The following is a 21,169-nucleotide window of genomic DNA, read 5'->3' as shown; positions in this document are numbered from 1 at the left end:
TTGAAGGTAGAAGGAGCCAAAAATAGGGCAGAAAGAAGAATGAAGCAAGGTGGGAAGGTTTGGATTGATTTCAAAACACCGAGACTTACCACATGTTGTAATTTAAAGTGTGCTGTATCAAAACTCAGATTCTGATTTTAGGTCACTACACTTGCTTTGGTTTTCCATGTGTTTGATGTTAATTTAATTTGGCGTCTCCCAGTTGCTGCAAATTTAATCCAAGTCTTCGCTCACTTTATCAATGCTGAAGTTAGGTCACACTTCAGAGTTTTATACTCTTGGATAAGCACTGGCACAGTGATTTGACAAAAAATATAATAAAAAATGTCTCCTTCAAAGCATGCCCAGCTGTGCTGAATCTCATCTCAAGGCATATGATGCTTGACCCCAAAGAATTGTTACTTCAGTACATACTGTTTAACTTACTGCACTCTGTGCAGTGGCCTCCTAATTTTTGAGACTCTGTGTTCAGTTCTAATAGCTCCAGAAGATCTCAACAATCTCATGTCATACTTTCAGTCTCTTCCACATTAAAGCAGTGAACCTTTAGGATCCTCTTAAATGTGCATGTTTCTCACAATGCTTCTGAAGTGCAAGCAGCATATGATCTGAACATGTTAACAGAATGTCAAATGTAGCATTACCCATGATACTGACATATGTTGTAATTTCTAGGCATCCTCATCCAAGTGAGAATCAAAATGGTTGAACTTTCCAAATACCAGCACACTCTTCTAAACTGCTTGTTTAAAATTGTTGTTTGAGTATGTAAAGACAGTGCTGTCTTTACAATTTTCTTTGAAACATAATCTTGTTTTTCCCCCTGCCTTTTAACATCGTTACAAGATTTTCTTAGAGCCAGGCATAGAAGGAGAGACAGATGTGATGAACATGCGGATACCAGGCAAGTAGTTTCCTTAGCAACAGTAACCAGCTCCAAGCTTTTATAACTTACCCTTGCCCTACTCATGTACTTTTCATTTTTCTCCTGCATTCTGAAATGTGGGCTCTAGATGCCAATGATGAATTTAATCCAAATGCTCTCTACTCCGCAGAGCACAGCTAAAGAAAATATTTCATGTGGGTTCCTCCCATCATCAGCATTAACATAAGTTACTAAGTGTGATTCAAATCAGCTTTAAAGCATCTTGTGCTCAAGCAGATCAGGCAAACTGTTTTGTTGAGATACAAAAGCTTCAGTGCTGAACCCTTGTATCGTTCTGTGACACATTCATCACCATCTTCCAATCCCAATTAGGTGTTTAAAGAGCAAGGTGAGGAAAAAATAATGAACAACTCTAGGGTCTCTGGGCAAAATAAAGGCAAAATAAAGCAATAATATCTATCTACCTTGAATTTTTCTTCCAAAATTTCCAGTCTATGAAAGGTCTTATGCTTAAAAAGTATCATATTCATTTTAGAGGTTAGAAGTATAGAAAGATTGAATGTCTTTCCAAAAGACACTGAATTGATGGTGGACAGAAATAGATGACACATCACTTAGTTCTCTTCCAGTTAGCTGGTGAAAATCCCTGGCTTCCTAATGCAGCCCCTGTCACTAAAGGTCTTCAATACAGTGTGTTAGAGAAAGTAACAAATATTTCCACCATTTATGTTTATAGCAATACAACTAAGAGAAAAAAGGGGCTTTTTATATATATTTGTAGAAGTCAGTCTCTTTTTGTGATGTAATGACAATAAAGGCATAGTAAAGCAGGGCTGTCCTCTTTGTTTGAATTTTATGGAGATATATTCCTCCCCAAATTTCTTTCCCCTGACAGTCAAAATTATTGTTTTGCCTGTGCTGGCATGCTATAAATAATAGATCAATCTTATAGGCTATAACTGAGATAGCTTTCTAGCCGTCATCAAGAGTGACAAATATGCTGGCAGGATTTCCTTGACAGGCACTGGCAGAGCTAAATGCTTTTGCAGACAACCAGAAGTACCAGACTATTGTTTCAGCTGGGAGGCACCATGTGCAGTGCACAGCTGGCACTGCCCACTCTGCATGATGGCCACTCTCTTGGCCTGTACTCACCTGAGGGTCTCTGGAGCTGGAAAGCCACACTCCAGACCCAGACTGAAACTGGCTGACTGGACTTACATCTTTTTCTGTGTAGTAGACAATTATGACTTTGCTGCTGTACACTGAACTAAATAATTGCAGGCCATACACATTTTTGAAATTAAAACTGATTCAAGTGCATCAGCTTTTACTTCTTTGTGCTTCTTGAGGAAATTTCTAAGAATGATCTTTTCTCATATGAAAAATATTGCCTTAATTAATTCCTCAAATGTTTTGACCAGTTTGCAATTTAAATCTGGAAGACAAAGGAAAATTAATTGTGTTCTGACAAACAGAGTTCAATCAGCAATATAGGGCTTCTTTGTCTTTCACCAACACCACTATCATTGTTTTGGCTGGAGATAATCTACTGATTAGTGAATAAGTTGTCTCTATACATTTACTTCTGCCTAAGTTGCCATGGCTGAAGAAGAAAGAAGAAACATCCTCTCTATTTTCATAAGGCAGAACCTTATCTAACATTGGTGCTTTTTGGGCCTCACTGGGAAATCTTCTCATGAGGTAATTTTTTAAAAATACCATGCAAATAGATTATTTTGCTGCTTTATAAAATGTCTTTCTTCTAGAATTTCCATGTTAGAACTGTGATGTGTAACTGCTGAGACAGACTTGCAGGAGCGACTTCTGTTAGTTATTCAACAGAGTGATGATTCTTTGTAGTTAGATTATCTATCTATCTATCTATCTATCTATCTATCTATCTATCTATCTATCTATCTATCTATCTATCCATGTATATCTCTATATATATATCTGCATTTTGGTAAACAAGCAGTGAACAAAATAAACCATAACTAGCTAGATATCTGATTTCCTATAACTAAAGAAAAGATTCCTGTATAAACATACTTATAATGCATTATTTTTGTATATTGCCTACATTAGAAACAGTGAGCTAAAAGTGGTTCCAGTCAAGGTATGCCACGAATTTGAAAATTGAGTTTACATATAGAAAAGACTAATTCCACCTCAATCACTACAGACCTGTCTGCAAGTATGGTCAGACAAGAATATTTCTATGAAATTTTCAGCATTATTGAAATATTCCCTGGGAATGAAGCATTTGCAGCAAAGAGCTGCCATTAGAACAGGAAATCCATTTTAACTCAAGGCTTAGGGCATTGTTGGAAGATGTCTTGATTTTCAGGTTTCATCAACAGTCAAAATACATTTTTTTTTCCAAATAAGCTTCTGAATTACTGCACTGATGCAAACTTAACTGCTGCTTTATTATTTTCTTAAATTTTATTTTACACTGTGCTATGCTAAGTTATATCAAGAATTTCTCATAGATTTTAGTCTTTTTTTGACAAAATCAATGTCTGATATCCAGGTATATGTTTTAGCCTCTCTGCATCCTTACAACAGACACAAGAAAATGGAACTAGGACAGAAGGAAATGGAATTAGAACATGAGAAAATGAAATGGATAGGGGAATTCAGATTGGACATTAGAAGAAGGTTCTTTGCCCTGAGGTTAGTCGGTCACTGGAACATACTTGGTCATGGCTCCAAGCCAAGGTCAGAGCTCAAGGAGTGTCTGGACAATTACAGTGATATGGTTTAGTTTTAGGTAGTTTTGAGAGGAGCAGGGAGTAGGACTCAATGATCCTTATGGGTCTCTTCCTACTGATGACATCCTATGACACTGTGAAAGATAATTTTATTCATAATGCTTTAGTTTTGAATGCTTCACATGCAACCTCAAGCAAAAGGTATATATTTTAAAATAAAAATGCTTCCCTAGAACAGTAAGTGCGAGGTGCAATCCCCTTTCCAGGCTAATTAATAAATCCCAATGGATGCAAAAATTTCACAGTATGAAACCACAACTCTTTCTACTAAAAACAGATGCAGTGTCTTACCATTAAAAGAATATATGAAATTATTGCTTTCAGATTTCAAGACAAGACTACCCTCTTTCCCAAATGTAAATCATATTGGGAAAGAAATTGCTGAAAAAAATAAGGGGATTGCAAGACAGTTGTACATAAAATAGATTTTTCTTGAGTATTATCTCTTATTCTGCACACATTCTTATCCTGAACAAAAGGAAAAGTCAAAGGAAGAAAAAATAAAAGGTACTAAATGAGTAAACTCCCTCCATCCAATATGAGAGCTGATAAACCAAGAAATACAAAAGCTCATCACCCCTAACAGCGTGATTAAAGTGAGAAGGAATCAGCACAGTGTAAGGTGCTAATGTCTGTAAGATATAGATTTTTTTTTTAAAAATTAAAAACATCATGATTTGATAAGTTAATCACATATGCATACTGTAAAGGGTAGGGATATAAATCTCATGCAAAGTGGTACAATGCTGAAAAATTGAATAAATTATGTCACTCATAATTATTTTTCATTAATATACTGAATTTCATTGTTTAAAGGGTGTCAGTGATGAAGAAAAACCTCTGTGTGAGATTCCTCACCCACCATTGACAATAAACCTTTTTTGAAACATCTTCCTAGTGTTTTTTTTCCTTTCTGTGTTTTTTTTCAGTCCTGAGGTTTTCAAATAACTCTTATTCATTCCAGGGAAGAATGTTGGACATTATAATCTAGTTTACTGTTGTGGTAAATATCCTGAAGTTGATAAATGACTAGCACACAGGTATGCCCATGGACCAGGAACTACTCTCCAGTCCAGCTCCATCTGCTCATTTTTGATGGAGGGCCCCATTACCACAGATCTGCCAACAAAGCTTTACACTACTGCTCTCAAACTCATCTCAATAGAATGTGGGGTTAGTTAGCAGGTTAGGCAGGTTGGAGAAGCTGTCACCAGAGCCAGATTAACGAGCACTTGTGTAGGAGCTGAGCCATCAGATTTCAGTGGTGATGAATCCTGTGGCAGGTGGCACTGAGCTGTGAAGGGCAGCCCAGGGTCCTGCTAGTCCTCACAGCACTCATCTGTCTTCATCCTCACTGTCCCCATAACTTTAGCATGTACCTGAGTTTGTAGATCTGAAATGGCAGATCTTCACCAACAGATCACATCATCTCCTGGTGTGTTTGAATCTGTTTTAGAGTGTAAAAACCTATAGCTTTTGGTCTTCAGAAGGGCATCCATGTTCACCTTTTCCTACGTTTCTTGGGAAAGACTGACACTTAGAAATCAACTGTACTTGGGATTGAGTAAAAGACACCATGAATTAAGTTGAATTAAGTTTTACACTGATATTTTGCACTTGGAATTAACTGATATTCCCCCTCTCTTTCACTTTTTCTCTTTTCCTCATTTACTTGTTCCTACACATCTGGCCATAAATTATGTTTCTCTTTCCATGAAATATATTTCTGCAGAGCAATGTATATAACATTAAAGAGCAATTGAGAGATTAGCAGGAGCACAGCCCTTTGGAAAACTGGGAAGCCATTCCTCACCTCCCTTCGGAGAATACAATGGACCATGACAATAACAAAGCCTTGTAATGAATCAAATACTGCAAAAAGTATCTGAAATAATATAGATCTTTTGTCTGTCATGGCCAGAACTGCAGACATCCAAGTCAGTGCTAGAAGTGGCAACACCACACAGGAGCTCCAAAGGGATGCCCTATTGAAAAAGAGAGAAAAGCAGCATTGTAATATTGAAAAAAATATTAAAAGCTCACTATTAAAAAAACAAACCATATTTAAAGATGTCACATTATCAATTTAACTTGAAAATCATAGACAAGAATGTAACAGTCGTACTTTATGTTCTAAAGAATATCCTGTATTCAGTTAATAAACACATTTGCAATTTTTAAAAAAGTATTTAAATGTGCTTAGCACTTTATACAGTGTTAGCAAACACAGTTGTCATCATCAAACTATTGTCTCACATGCACTGTATAAGATTTGTAACAAGAAGATGTAAATGATCAGGACTAACATGGCATTACTGGCGGTGGTGGCTGACAAAGCTGTTGTTGAAACTACTCCACACTTGGCACATTTGAGCGTCAAACCGCTATGAGGCTCACTCATCTGACTGCAAACAAACAGAACACCCACAAAAAGAACAAAATATTGAATTGTCACCAGAAAACGTTGCTACTGAAATTTTAGCTTTTTAAAATATGACGTCATGCAGAAAAAGTAAGTAGGCTTATTCAAGATGAATGCTCTATATTGTTGCAAAACTGTATTTTTATTTTACATTATTGTTAGCTTTACACATTAATGCTATGGGGCTTAATTTCATGCAAACTCTATTTCTTCCATTTAACCTAAAAAAGGCCCCAAATGTGATCAAAAACTGCTCAGTACACTGAAGTAAACATAAGCACGTGCTAAGGTAGACACACAAAGGAAATCCTTCTATTCAGACCTGATGAAAGACTGTTGCATCTAAACGTGCTTGAGAAGGAGCACAGGCTACTTAAAAGAGGAGTGTGAGGTATGGACCATTACAGAGCAGTAATAGGGAATGAAACCTGCAAAATTTATTCAAGCATCACATCAGTAAGTGCATACTGTATATCAGAATTGTACTAGTGACCTGCATGGCCCACTAATACCTGGAATGGTTTTATTCATGTCATATAAAGGTCTGAATAGAGGGCTTGAAACGTATGGAATCAGATGAAATAAATATTAATTGGTACTAGAAAAAGGGTGACCTGTTTTGCCTTTTAATAAAACACAGTACACAAGCATTAAGCTCAAAGCATTTTATACAGACAATTGTACCTCTGCATCTGTCGGGAGAGTTAAAGCACAAAATCTGCAATTTAAGTTTTCCATACAGCATGCATTCAGCTTCTTGAATCAACTAAGTAAATATTTTTCCTATTCCTTCTCTTTCTGCTATCAGAACAGGGAGTAATCACAGCTGAATAAGGTGTGATATAGCTGACAGGAAGGATGTTTTATCTATTCCAGCTGGAAAGTGGTCAACATGATGAAGATAAGTAACATTTTGGGTTTTTTCCCAGTTATTTCAATGAACTGAACTCTTTGCTATTGCCAAATCCAGCACTCACAAGACTTTTAACATACTGTCCAAAACAACATTGAACTCCACTGTTTTTCACTTTGATAAACCAAATGATCCACTAAATTGATTTTCCACTAAAAAGTACAAAGTAGATTTCTCATAAAAAGGCGGTTTCTTCCATTTAAAAAAAAGTGAATACTGAGATCTTTTATAAGATGATTTAGGGGTTAGAAAATAACTCCGTGAATCCACATCAGTTAGCACCAATTAAAAATATAGATTAAAGAATGAACTAGAAAAATGCCTTGGGAAAGTGTAAACTAGGCTGGTGAAAGTACTTTCTGTCTTTTCCTGGCAGTGCTTCAGCATTATTAACTTAATTATTCTCTTTACCTCTACAAAACTGCTCTGGATGTTGCAAATAAAAATAGAACTTAATGTGTGTTTAAACCAAATGTGAATTTTCAGCCTGGGCATTTGCATATGCTTCCTCTTTTAACAGGAAAAGGATTGAGATCATGATTGAGATCCATCAACATATTTTTGCCCACTTGTTGATTCTCCATATGCTTATTAAGGTGAGAAATCATATGGATTTAGTATATTTTGCCCCATTCACTTGTTTTAAATCCTAGGACCGAACTTTTGGTTGAAGTTTTAACAAATACAAGTTCAATGTTTGCCAGGAAGAATGAAGCTGCCTTCCTGAGCATGGCTGGCAAAAGATACTTGAAGAATGAGCAACAATCACCTTTCTAGAGGAGATCAAATGATGAATCAATTTCCATGCCCCAAAGAATGACTCAAGAGATGTCATCTGCCAAGTAGTATCAAGGAATGCTGTTGCCAAGCCACCATCTCTTATTATCACACAAGTTAAGATCGTTTCTCATTAGGGTAGCTACATCTTTTCCCCAAATAGCTGGGTTATTTCTAACAGAACAATCTCTCATTCTTTATCCATTTATTTCAAAGATAGATTATTTTCAAATAAAATATTTCTTTACTAAGTCACGCAATTAGAAAGCAAGTTATTTGTTTCATCAATAAAATAAAGTATAAGCAAACAGATTTATATAGCCTGCAACTGACTAGCTGGGAAAAAAAAAGAAACAGTTAAATCTAAATTGGAATATCTCTACAAAATGTGCAAAGCCAAACCGGTGGCTGTTCCAGCTCTTTATACCACTGGAATTAGAGCATATGTGAATTTGAATTGTCATTGCTACTTTTGAAATAATTTGGGAAGTTTCATAATATTCTAGATTTCACTAGTGTTATTACAGAGTTCAGAATGTTGATGGAGAAATGCAGACAAAAGTAAGGTTATGAAATTAATGCTTTCTAATGAAAAAAGATGAAATGGAATTACAGAGTTTGGTACATTTGTCAAAATGATGGTAGCAGAACTGAAAAACAGAAAGACTTGATCGAATTAATATGAGATGCAAATCACACCAGCTAAAGCATTTATTATAAGTGTACTCATCAAACTTATTGGGGATGCTACTGTTAGTTACATGGCAAAATAATTAAACGTGAATCTGCAATAAATTTGTCTATAGCAGTAACACACAGAAAAATGAAGATACCATCATTTATCATTGTTAGAAATGCAGATATTGGTGGAGTTAAACTACAACCTGGCCCAAAATACAACACTAGAAAATACAACTGTAAAAATCATTACTCAAAGTTTAAATACACTTTCATAAGCTTTAGGAAAGTCATGATGCAGTTGTGAAACATTTTTCTTCAATAAGCAATGAACCTAGGTTTGCTGCTGCATCTGTCACCCACTGCAGAACAGTTTCTGATACCACCACTGTGATAATCTTTTCTTCTCAAATTGTAAATGCAAGTAAATAATCAAAAAGACATATTTACCTTTTTTTTTCTTTTTTAACCCTTAAACCATGTAGATTTTTTTAACTTTAATGTTCTTTTACACTAATTTAGAAAATAAACGTATGTAGATGTTATGTAGATCTAAGAACAAAGGCAAATTCTTAATGTAGTCAAAATGGCAGAATAACATTGACCTAAGTAAGGGATAATGGTAGAAAATTGACCCAAGTAAGGGATATATTGTTGTAAAATTTTATAACAAACATAATTAACATAATTAACACTTTATAACAATTAGCATGAATGACATTTCTTGCCATAGTAATTAAATTTGACATCTAGACAAAAATAATCAATTCCTTCAGAACACACAGTTCATAAAACTGTTATCCTAGCTGCAACAGCTTTACACATGTAACCGTCTTGTGAAACCTCTGCTCAGATTTGTTAAATCCTCATTCTTATTAACTTAATACTGTTGTACTTGTGTTTTATTATATCTAGTTTGTTTAGTTGCATTCCCTCAGGATAATGCAACAGCAGCTTTTGAGATTAATGGAATCTGTTAGAAACACTGTTATACTGATATAAAAGTTCACAGCACAATCAAAGCATTTTTGGTGAATATCTGTAATTGAGAATTGGTGAAAAAATTTTAATATGCATTAAAATAACCCAGTTGTTGCTTACCCCGCTCTGTGTTTGAGTTTTTTATCTAGGATTCCATCCCTGGAAACAAGTTTATTAAATACCAAAATGCCAATCACCATGTTGACCTGTCAAACAGAAAACAAACAGTTGATCTTTCAGTGTCTAAAAATATTGCATCCTGGCTGTATTGTATTACAAACCTGCAAAATGCCTCCTCGTACATTTCTGAGAATTCCTTCAAAAACTGTGTAGCAACATCCCTGAACACATCAAAAGGCTGAATTCTCAAAAAAAGAATATACACACCCCCTGCAACAGGCTTGTTTGGGGACTTTGAATTCTGCCTGGTATGAAGCTGTATATGGGTACATGTCTGATGGCCAGAAGCTGGAGTAATATAACTTTAATATTCTGTCAGTTTTAATTGCAACCATATATATATCCTATTCCAGGCAAACCACTGCAATTTGAGTTCTCTGCACAGGGAAGAGCTAGTCAGAGCACAGCTCCTTTTTAAACATTCATGGCCCATGTGGGTGTTCCCACTTATGCAGAACTAGCCCGTGGTTTTCCAGATCTTCCTGCACATAAATCACTGTCTATGCCATTCACCAAAATGTCAGTTTTCAGCCTTGTTTGGCTGAAATTTACTATTTTTGTGGACCAGATGAATTCCTGGGATGTCTGTTTAGCCCCATTAAGCCAAATGGTGTTATGATCACATACATAGATGGAAGATCTAACCTAAAAATATTAAAATCTTTCAACTGTTGGACTTTAGCACTTAATGGACATATTAATGGCATTTAATGGACAACTTAATGACTGTTATTATCCATTTGTATTATTGAACTGAACTCTATTAACCTGTCTCTGCGTGGTCCTATAAATAGGTAATACCAGTTTTGGAATCTATTAAATGAATGTTCCTTTTTTTTTATTTATTAGAGAATGACTATCCTTTTTTCCTTTCCAACTGTTTTTTCAAAACCTGTACCTAAATACATAATTGTTGCTAGTCTGCCCTGCCAATTCTATTTCAACTTTATTTTCAGCATTAACATTTTTCAGCTGAGGTTACATAATTCTTTGGCTTATACACTTAGGCTTAAGTGGCTGCATGGAACAGTTCCTTTCCACAGCTACCAGCTAATGGTAGGGCAAAACTGCAACTGTGAACTCCCAACATCTCTGAACAAAGACTTGCCAATTAAACAGAGAACATACAGTTACTTCCATGTGAAAATTACGACTGGCTTTTTGTAAACATCCTTGGCTCCTCTACCCTGACAGGGACTGTGAGTTGTACAAAAGGATCCTGGCTTGACTCCAGGCAATGATGAGACAAACTCTATGGGAGTAGTAAACACCCATTTCAGGAATATTCACGTAGATGAATAGCTATATCTTTGATGACTAATAAGGCTGATTCTTTTTCACAAGAGAAAACCAGAAATAACTAGTGCTGATAGAGTTATCACAGTATGAAATTTCTGGAGTGGAAAGAGGAATTAGATTCAAAATCTGTAAGGGAAAAATGCTAAATAAATTGTTGTGAAAAATCCATACAGACTGCAAAACAGATGTCTGATAGCTGATGGCACAGGTAGGATGTAATTCATCTTACCCTGAAGTAGATATCTGAAATACTTCTGATGGTTTGATCTCCAAAAGTATGTATTTTTCTTCACTGACAATGAAATACGGCTGGGATAACTAACTTAGATGCAGAAATCTACATTGCAGATAGCTACCATTAGGCAAAAATGAGCCCTATACCTAAATACATGCCCAGAGATGTGGAAGATTAATACACAAACAAGTAACATTTCCCAGCTATGACAATCTTTTCTTTGCCTTCAAAAGCAGTAGCCATGGAAAACTTGCTGGCAGGTTCCAGTCCTTCTGTTGCTTTTGCTGGCACAGCAATCCACTGCCAAGCAGCACTCTATCAAGACTGTCACTGAGTTTCACAAGGCAGTGACAATTGCGTAGATGCTGCTGATAATAACTCAGTGATGCCTGTAACAAGTTTTCTGTGCCACTAATCAGTACATTATTCTTTCACAGCTTACCGTGTAAACATGGAGAGATAATTGGTATAAAGAAGTGATATAATTAAATGAATCATGCATTCAAAACACTGAAGGTATGTTAACAGTGATCTCAGTATTTACAGCAAAATGCAATGTTGTTTTATATCTAAGCCTTTATAATGGAAGCAGAACTTTCTATAATTTCATACAAAAATAATGGGAATTATATTAATGTTTACCAAGACAACAGCAGCTGCAGGTCCAACGAAAGCATAAAGTAGTCCTCCTTCCAGAGACAGCCAGCAGCTGGAAAGAACATTAGAGAAGAACTAACACAAATTAAAAATAAGTATAACACATTGTCAAGAATAATTAATTAATTACTACATGTATTTTTCTGATGTATGAGATTCATATGCCCACACAAAAAAAGAATTGCTTATTTCAGCAGAGAGCTGATATTTCCATTACCAGTGCTTAACATTCCAAAATCTTTAATGTGTTATACATAAACTGAAATTGCCAAAATGTATAAAGAGCACAATAGAAAGTAAGTTTGCAAATACTTGTTAAATCTCCTCTAACCATGTATGATGAGTTAACTGAACAGGCCTTGCAAAGTAGGTATCTAGAAACATTTCTAGTTCATCATATCTGATAGTTCTATACTTAAAAGGGATGAAACAGGTTTCTCCATGTCCTGTCATTTAATATTGCTATTAGAACTGCACCTTAAAGACAGTATTTCCATTAGAGAAAAATCATATATGATACATGATCTATTCTGTATTCTCTCTAATATTTTGCAAACAATTTAAATGTATATTTTAAAGCATCTGAACACTGTATTTTCTGAAGACCTCCTAATCTCAGAGAGTTTGTCATTCTGCATCAGGGCTTTCACTGAAAACCAACAGATTTCCAAACACAGAGCACTTACAGAATCAAATTCTAAATATTTGACACACTATGATGTAAAGCTTTTCATATCTGCAAAAGAACAGGAGCTTCACACACTGAAGTAAATGCAGCTGTGCTATTTTCCAAGTGATTACACATTCAAAGAACATCATGTTTATTTGAATGCATGATCACACCTACATATAAGGACACTCCAGTATACAGATTCAAATAATTTACTTGGATTTCATATCCAGAAACATTCACATCAGAACCACACATATCTTCTTTATTTTCCAGTAGTGCTTTTGTACTTTTTGAAACCAAGTAAAATAAATGCAAGCACACCATAACATTAATGGTCTGTTAGGGCTGATATTCTCACTGCAAAAATAAAAGCATTTTCCATTGCAATGAAGCCGTGTGAAAACTGTCACATGAACACAATGGCACCAGTGTGCTAAATTCTGGAATGATAAATGGATGCAAATAGTTCCTATCTGCTTCACAGTTAAAAAGGTAGTACATGCCAAGCTATTGTACATCCCACCTCAGAAACCACCTACAACACTAATGTTCAATGTATTTTTGCAGTGTCAAAGAAAAATGCTTTCAAAATTTTCTGCAGTTTTTCCTATTTTTTTTTTTTTTAAGCTAGGCTATTATTCTCAGTCTGGGAACACAGACTTCTGAGAGGGGGAAATTCATAATGCACTTTCTTACCAATATGAACTTTTAAACTTAGTGAAGATGACTACTTTGAGTACTTAGGACTTGTAATTAAAATTTTCATGGTTTTGGAAGACAGTAGCAGCAGTTCATAAAAGTAGCTGATGTATTGTAGTTTGAACATAACTTCAGTTACCCACGCCAAAAAAAGGGTCTAGTAAATAAGAAATACAAAACAGCTTCTACCACAAAACCCTTTGAGACCAAGGAAAAAAATTTCCATCCCTTTTCCATTTTATCAAGCAAAATGGCTTCTCAGAAGAGTGATTTCCACTTAGAGGCAGAGCTGAAAAAAAATGCAGAGGTCGTCCTTTTATCACTTAACCTCTTTTTTACACAATCTGAATTTTCAACATCCTGGATCTTCACCAGTATGTGACATCATTACTGCAATATACTCAATGTTTCCTAGTTGATGACTAAAATTAATTTTTCCTCCATCTTCTGTTGAAGACTGTCTGCAGATATATTATCAAGTGCCTTCCTATACCACAAAGCAATTCTTGTCAATCTTTAACAATTTTTTCCTTCTCCTCTTTCTTTGCTCTGATAGTTTGGGTTTTTTTTCTGTTTTATGGTTGTTTTTATTTTGTTCTCCTGTTCTGTCTTCTTTCTCCCTGATGTGCACATAGCAGAAAACCATATAAATTGATTAGTATTAAGAGCAGCCACCAGTGGCTTTATGGGACCATGTTACATGGTCATAAAATTCTGCTGAGTGATGAAGCATCTGTACACTTGCTCCTGTGTCCTGTACATTTTCTGAGATGTTTGATACTCTCCAGGAGATTGGTTCCTTCTCTTAAGAGAGCATGGCAAGAGTATGACTATGACAGAATTTTAATTTTTGCTGATGCAATAAATTCCTGGAATTTATCTGCACTGTATGTTAACATGAGCAGTTCATACACTTCATTAACTATAAGTTTAAGCAGTGGTACTTTGATTGTCTGGAAAAAGATAGCAACGATATTTATTAGAGACATGTCTGGAAGAAGTTATTAAGCTTTCAGACACACTAATCTTTTCCAGATAACCTGAAATATCTAAATACTTGTCTCTGCGGTTTTTAAAAATATTTTTAGGAAATTCCTTCAGTCTCTGTATCTCCACCACTACAAGTGTCTGAGTGAAATATTTTTATGTAGTTTTAAAAATACAGAAATATATCTGCCTAATAATTAGGACTCAGAAAAAACGACAGAATGAGAAACTGGTGATCACAGAAATGGCTCCAGTGGGAACAATTCAAGCACCCTTTATACCAAACTGAGAGCTGCTGCAAAGATTTTTGGACTTTCTCCTTCTTCATCAATCTCTTCATGTGTGGGACTATGGAACTGGAATAAATTCCTTAATTTTCACTTTTTATGTTCTCCATTTAACTGCTTCATTTTCAAAATGAGCATCTTAAAGAACATGAATAGTCTTCAGCAGGGCGTGTTTCTGATAGCAACATTTGTTTAATTGACTGCAGCCAATTAGGCAAAGAGGCAAAACATAGTGTAAGCAATCAAAAAACCTACACACAAGTGCTTTAGTTATGGAAGGAGAAGCAGGACAGGAGCTCTGCTTTTACACTGCCCAACAGTTGCCATGAGACACAATTCTTTGCTGCCTTCTGGAGTGGGACAGCACATCAGCTAGTGATGGAGGAGGAATCTCCATTCCTTGTCTTCTCCGTTTTCCTTATGTAATTCTGATGTCAAATGTCAAGAAAATATATTTGCAAATAAGATGAGAAAGCTGAATTATGATTCTATTTGTCCCTTGTATGCCTTCATTTGTTCTCTTCTCCCACAGTACCATGTCAGCTGGATTTGCATCCTGGGAGAAGAGTTGTTACGTGTACAGAGACCTGCTCTTTTTCACTTTCCACATTACTCTCAATGAATGATTTGTTGCTTTGTCTGAATATTTCAGAATATCCTCTTTTAAAAATGTATTCAGCCCAGAAAGGAAGCAGGAAGCAATGTTAACTAAAGCAAGTACTCACATATGAATGATTTCAGTAGAGCAAATGTAACAGGAGTAATCCTGCAAGGGACACAGCTACATCCCCAATGGGGGTCTGGACATCTTTATTTTGTGATTTGTAATTCTCACAGCCTACATGGTTTTCCAGTTGTGGTTTAAGGACTAAATAGTAAAGAAAACCAGCAAGATGAGTACATAGTTATAAAAGAATTCAGAGGAGTAGGTTCTCACTATAACACTCAAAAGGGGCTAAGAGCACTGTTGCACTTGCCAGCTCTAAGTGTAATTAAGCATTTCAGTTACATAAGACATTCCTCATTGAAAAACTCAAGATGCACGTTGTCACAGTTTATAACTACACAGCTTAGTGGTTGGAGCTGGAGCTCAGCAGGAGATTTGGTTTTGTGTTCTTACCCACCCAGAGCTGCAATGCCAAGATAGTGAGACATACAGGGAAGGGAGGGGGAATCCTGATCTCACTTAGTAATGATGCTAAGGAGAATAATTAAATATTCATTGAAGTGAGGACTTGACCTAACTCATCCACATCTCTGATGAATGCCCTCATTACCAGTCTACAGAGTCATATTTCCTCTTTCTGTCCAGATGCATACTCAATTCCTCAGGCAACGTGAGGAGAGCTCCAAACAGGCTGACCAAAGGAAGCACACTCTTGCATCATAATGGTGGTTGGAGTGCTCCACTTGCAGGAGGAAGGCTCAGCTCCTTCTCCATCAGAATATTGAAGGGCAGCCTCTCTGAGGAGTTAATTTTCCGAGGTGCTAAGTACACACTGGAATCAGCCAGCTGGCTAAACAGGAACTGTATTAGTTGAATGTAAATGAAGCACACAAATTTCCTCCTTTCTGTCTCCCAAATGCAGCACAGTCCAGGGAATGGTCTGGATCAGGGTGTCCAGGAGAATGGAGAACTGTTTTGAGATGTTTGAAGGACTTTGGCTCCAAGCTGCTCAGGGGCACTAAAGTTGAGGTACCTACTTGGTGTGCAGAAACCTGGATGCCAAAGAAACTCTTGCTAATACAGCTTTGGACATGTTTAAAGGTTGGCAGAGACTACCCATAACATTTAACACTCTCTTTTGTAAATCTATATGAATGTTAGGTGTCTAAGCAGACCTAATGCTCAGTGTTTCTTAAAAGTTTGCTATTTCAAAATCTCAAACAAAATCTAGGATTGCTTTGCTGAGCTCAGTCTAAGACTGGCATGTTCTTTTCTCTTTGTTCATTTGTGGATCACTCAGTGACTCTCAGGGCAATTTCAGATGTGAATGCATACCTGTAGAACTTTTAGAGTATGCTATGCAGTTCCTGATGGGCATGACAATCTTGGTAATTACAAACATAGTTTATCATTTCAGATTGACTTACTAGTGAGCAGTTCCATATCCTTTTGTCTTGGTAAAGCCTATTGATATTGCAACCACTAATGCTGGCAGTCCTGGAAAAAACCAAAACAGTAATAATCAGCAGATGCTGAGTAAAATATTGCTGTTCTGCCTGGACAAAAAATAACAGGGTAAGCTAATGCAAAATGGACAATTTTACATGGAATGAATTATTTAATGAAGCATGTTGCTATTGTAGGAATTGTTTTTCTGAAGCACTGGCAGGGAGGAGGACACTGTTTTCTGCCCACGGTGTACTTCTTGGATGTAGCTAAATTACTGGTACATTTGACAGGTCTTAACTAGAAAGAGGTTTCATGAATATTCAGAGAATGTTTCTTTTTTGTTTTATTTTGTCTTCTTGATATTATATTACTTTGCTGAAAATCTTCTAAAATTTTGTTAAAACATATTTAGAAAAGAATGATACACCAGCATTGAGCTCGAGATACAGTGGAAAGGCTTCTAACCTAGTTTTCCTTTTAGTAACATGCTGTCTACTATATTTCAGTTTTACTGAAGATGATGATATTCTTGAAATTACCACTGCATTAAGTGTTTAATTCCAATGACTCTTAGGAAATTAATTTTACTGACTTACCCCATCCAAGGCACAGGAAACGCTTCCTTATGAGCCGTGTCCTAATTTTTCCAGTAACAGCCATATAAGACTGCCACGCTTCTGTCAAAACCCAACAGAATGAAGCTAAGAAGAAGAAGTGTAAAAATGCGGTGGTTGTGGTGCAGATGCCCTGCAGGGAGCAAAGAGAAGCTCATGCTGAGTACTTAGGGACACTCATTTCTGTTTTCAATTCAAAGAGTTGTCATATTCTATCATCTTGACCTTTATCCTTAGCATCAAGCCTCCCATTTCTCCCTTTATGATGTGGTGGCCACAGAGAGCAAGAGAAAGAGAAATGTTGATGGGGATTAAGCAGAAGAGGTTTTGACTTGTTTTCCCAAACACTCAATGTTCTGAGCAGACACAAAAACACAAAATAAATCATGTCAGCAGATTTTTCTCTACACATTTACTTTAACCAGGGACCATCATAAAGCCATTTTGGTAAGCCAGTTACAAAATTACTGATTATAAAATCACACTGAGATGAACAGAGGAAATACATGGATATAAACACTCCTAATTGCCAGCTATATTTTATTTCTCTCCATGAAGAAATAACTTGATTATAAAATTTAAATTTTATTTTTTCAATTTTTAAATTTTATAGAATATTAACCTCTTGGAATATACTGCCTTCGATATTTTTAGGCAGGCTTAAATATGATAAGCTTAACAATTGCCCTGGATATTGTTTTTATGGGTATTGGTCATTTGTCTGAAATACTGAAAAGTATTTTGAGCACATGCAATTGGCTGTCTTTCGTCACTGTAGCCCTTAATTAAACTTGACATTGTAGCTTACATAAATGAGCTTCTTGGCATAAATGATGATCTGTGTTCCACTGTGTTGCTTAAAATGCCAGTAGCAGGCTATAAAATGCATGGTACCCCAGAACCAAGACCACACCAGCAATGTTGAGAATACCATCAGTACAATTTATCCTTAGCACAATTTAAAGTGTCAAAATTATGCTAAGATCAAAAGAAAAAAACTGCTCACATCTCCAACATCAATGAGGTAAATTAATGAAAAAATGAAAAATGCAGGTATTACTTTATGATTATTTCTTTATGCATCATACACATCTAATAGTTACCTTACACTTATCCTTGTATTTAGGCTAGTTAAGAGTCTTAACTAAAATCCCAGCTGAGAAAATTATTTAAGAAGAGAATATGCACATTCCTGCTTATATATAGTTGCTTGTACATATTGCTGATTCAAGGCTGATAGGAAGGATATGACATATATGACACCCATGTATTACCATCCATGCTTTTTAGTTCATTTTACATTCTCAATTACTTCCCAGTACGTTTTGGGTTGAATTTCCTGTGGTGTTAATTTTCCAGATTCTTATCTGAAATCAGTTGTGCTGGTTAACTCCAATAGTTATTTCAAATAAATAGCTGATAGCTGATACCAGCTGACATTAGCATTAGCTGACATCAATTGCTGAACTTTCAAAAATATATGCACTTGAAGAGTCAAAATGTAATGCTTTCCTGCTTTGAACTTACAGATGTGACAGACACCTTGTCTTACAACCCTGAGTCAAACTGTTTATTTAAATCTAGAGGAAAGGGGTTCTGTTTAATTATATGCAAGAGAACTGTTGATAATCAAAAAACAAACAAACAAACAAAAAAACCAGAAACAAGTAATGTGAATTGGAAAAAAATAACAGATCATGAAAAATCACTAAGTATTCCATCCTAGGCTTCGCCATTAATTCTTATGATTAGATCTCCCTAAGGTATATGGATTCATAAAATCTATCCAGTTAAAGCCTGACTAATAGCACTATTTCCTGTATATGAAAAGAAACCAAAACCCCAGCCAAACCCCCACTTATTTGAAATGAAAGTTCTGCAGTGAAACACACAATAAATATAAAAGAAAATTCATAAATGTATTTTCTTTAACTGGTTGGTTCATATGTCATGAATTCCTACTATGCAATTCTAATTTGCTTTCTTATCAATGTTCTTGTAAATGCTAGAGAGTTCTGTCACAGCAAGAATTTGACAACAAAATTTCTTCTGAGGACCACCACAGAATCTTTTAGGAAGGAACAGCATAGGTTAAAACAGAGCCTAAAAAAATGTGAATATACAATTTCCCTATTAAATAATGCAAATACAAACAAATCCTGATCTTTTTGGTGAAAACACTGCTAACTCTTATGGTTGATTTGAGTGCACACAGTAGGATTTAATTCATAATTTATCCTCTATATAGAAAAAAAGAGAAGAGGCAAATGTGGACACAGCTACTGTGGAAGAAAGAACTGTGATGAAAATGTTAATGATCATGTTGAGCAGAAAATGAGAAGACAGAAGCAAGTTTTATGAGAAACGATCTGTGCTCTAGCTGGAATATATGACTGCTGATTATATCCAACTCTTCAGAGCAGCAGACAGAGGTCTTTAATGAACAGCAGTGGTAAGCCTGTATCACTGATTTAACAGTGTATTTGCATCACATGCCATCAGAAAGATGCAAATCAGGCTCAAAACATCACCAAACAACCTCTGTGGGATTGTGATGACAGGCTCATGTGCAGGCAGGGCTTGCAGTGAACTCAGCCTCCCTCCTGGCAAGAGGAACAGTCCTGGCAAAAAAAAACCTGCTCCCTCCTAGGCATAGCCATGGGCTCAGCACAGTTGTCCAATACCCCACTGGAAATTTGGCTTTTATGTACTTCTCTGTTCTTCCCCTTTGATAAATAAATAAGGAAACAATGCTGTTCTGTCTGGAAAAGCACTGCACCTGGAAAGTCAATTTCCAAACAGAAACAAAAATTCTTTTTCACCAGAGGTTGTTATTAAATGAGCCAACTGAATATCTCTAATTTTAGAAAGTATGTATTAGCATTCTTTCTTTCTCACCAAGTTATGGACTACTGCCAACCACTCCTTCCTCTCTTCTTCCTTGGCCAGGACCACCATCTCCCCTCACCTTCCTGCACATGCAGCAGCATCACTTAAACACCCATCACCCACAGAAAGCTGCAGTGTGTCAGCCTGCCTGCACCAAGAGACAGTGGTACACACTCCCCACTGCTTTAGGAGGAGATGTTCCTCACTTGATTCTAATTCTAGTTTATTAAAACTCACAGAATTAATTACCTGTGCTGAGGACCTGTCAACCTGCAGCAAAATTAATTTTAACTGCCTATTTTATTAATTATTTCTTCCCTCTTCAGAAATTAAGTAAACTTTAACTCCATCTTCTTCCCATTACTCTTATTCTTGGCTCCCCATATTTACTTATAAATGAGGGAAAGGAGTTTTTCTGTTGTCAGAATGCATAGTTTCATGGACTTCAATAGAGTCTCAGGTGTTAAGCTACCTAAGTAAGATCATTCATCACTTTTTAATAAACAATATAGATTGGAAGCAAGAAAGGGGCATCAAATTATGTCATTGTCTCATACTTATAAGACACCTACTCCCAACGAGTGTACTGAAGCACAGCTGAAAAATCTAAAACACAATGGAAATTCAAAGCTACATGTTCTAGTGATTAATATTTTTTAATATAATAACGATGATTGAAGTAGAGAATAGGTCAATTTTTATTTCACTGGACACAATAAAAAAGTAGGTCCTGCAAAAGTAGGTCATAAATGTAGCCTCAAAATAAGAATTTGCCAATATTCTTTGAGCATTTGGCTGTTGTGTTTTGGTCTTTTTAAAGGAAAAATGGTATTTCTTTAATAGAAAAATATGTTTTTAATAGCAGTATCCTCTGATATAGATCTTCCACACAAATGCAAAGAGGTTTAAGTAAGAACACCTGATTTGTGTTCTTCCCCTGAAACTGGTTCTTTTTCCTTCAACAAAATTGTTGGACTGTCTCTGGATTCTGATAAACAGTACAAAAATCAAAGCTATTTGAAGCTGAAAATGAAAAATGAAATCTGTATTGGTGGCAAAATTAACAGGGCTAAAATCCACACAGATGATTCAATGAAGC

At 35.9% G+C, this 21,169-nt stretch overlaps 1 protein-coding gene across 6 annotated transcripts in view; it reads right to left on the bottom strand.

Annotated features, from left to right (window-relative positions):
• Positions 1 to 21,169, bottom strand: part of ADGRB3 (adhesion G protein-coupled receptor B3) — a 436,843-nt gene that overhangs the window by 26,279 nt on the left and 389,395 nt on the right. For 5 of the 6 annotated variants that reach the window (XM_079298882.1, XM_079298880.1, XM_079298879.1 and 2 more), the window contains 6 exons: positions 17,164 to 17,314; positions 16,546 to 16,615; positions 11,791 to 11,857; positions 9,555 to 9,640; positions 5,970 to 6,068; positions 5,477 to 5,648 (listed from right to left, as the gene is read on the bottom strand). In XM_079298882.1, the coding sequence (XP_079155008.1) occupies positions 5,477 to 5,648; positions 5,970 to 6,068; positions 9,555 to 9,640; positions 11,791 to 11,857; positions 16,546 to 16,615; positions 17,164 to 17,314 (645 nt within the window). The remainder of the gene's footprint in view (positions 1 to 5,476; positions 5,649 to 5,969; positions 6,069 to 9,554; positions 9,641 to 11,790; positions 11,858 to 16,545; positions 16,616 to 17,163; positions 17,315 to 21,169) is intronic. The other variant, XM_079298884.1, reaches the window with a different exon arrangement.

This window comes from Erithacus rubecula (genome assembly GCF_903797595.1).
Source record: "Erithacus rubecula genome assembly, chromosome: 2".
Lineage (NCBI taxonomy): Eukaryota > Metazoa > Chordata > Aves > Passeriformes > Muscicapidae > Erithacus > Erithacus rubecula.
The sequence above is the reverse complement of the archived record's forward strand: the minus strand, read 5'-3'. Positions and strand labels throughout refer to the sequence as shown.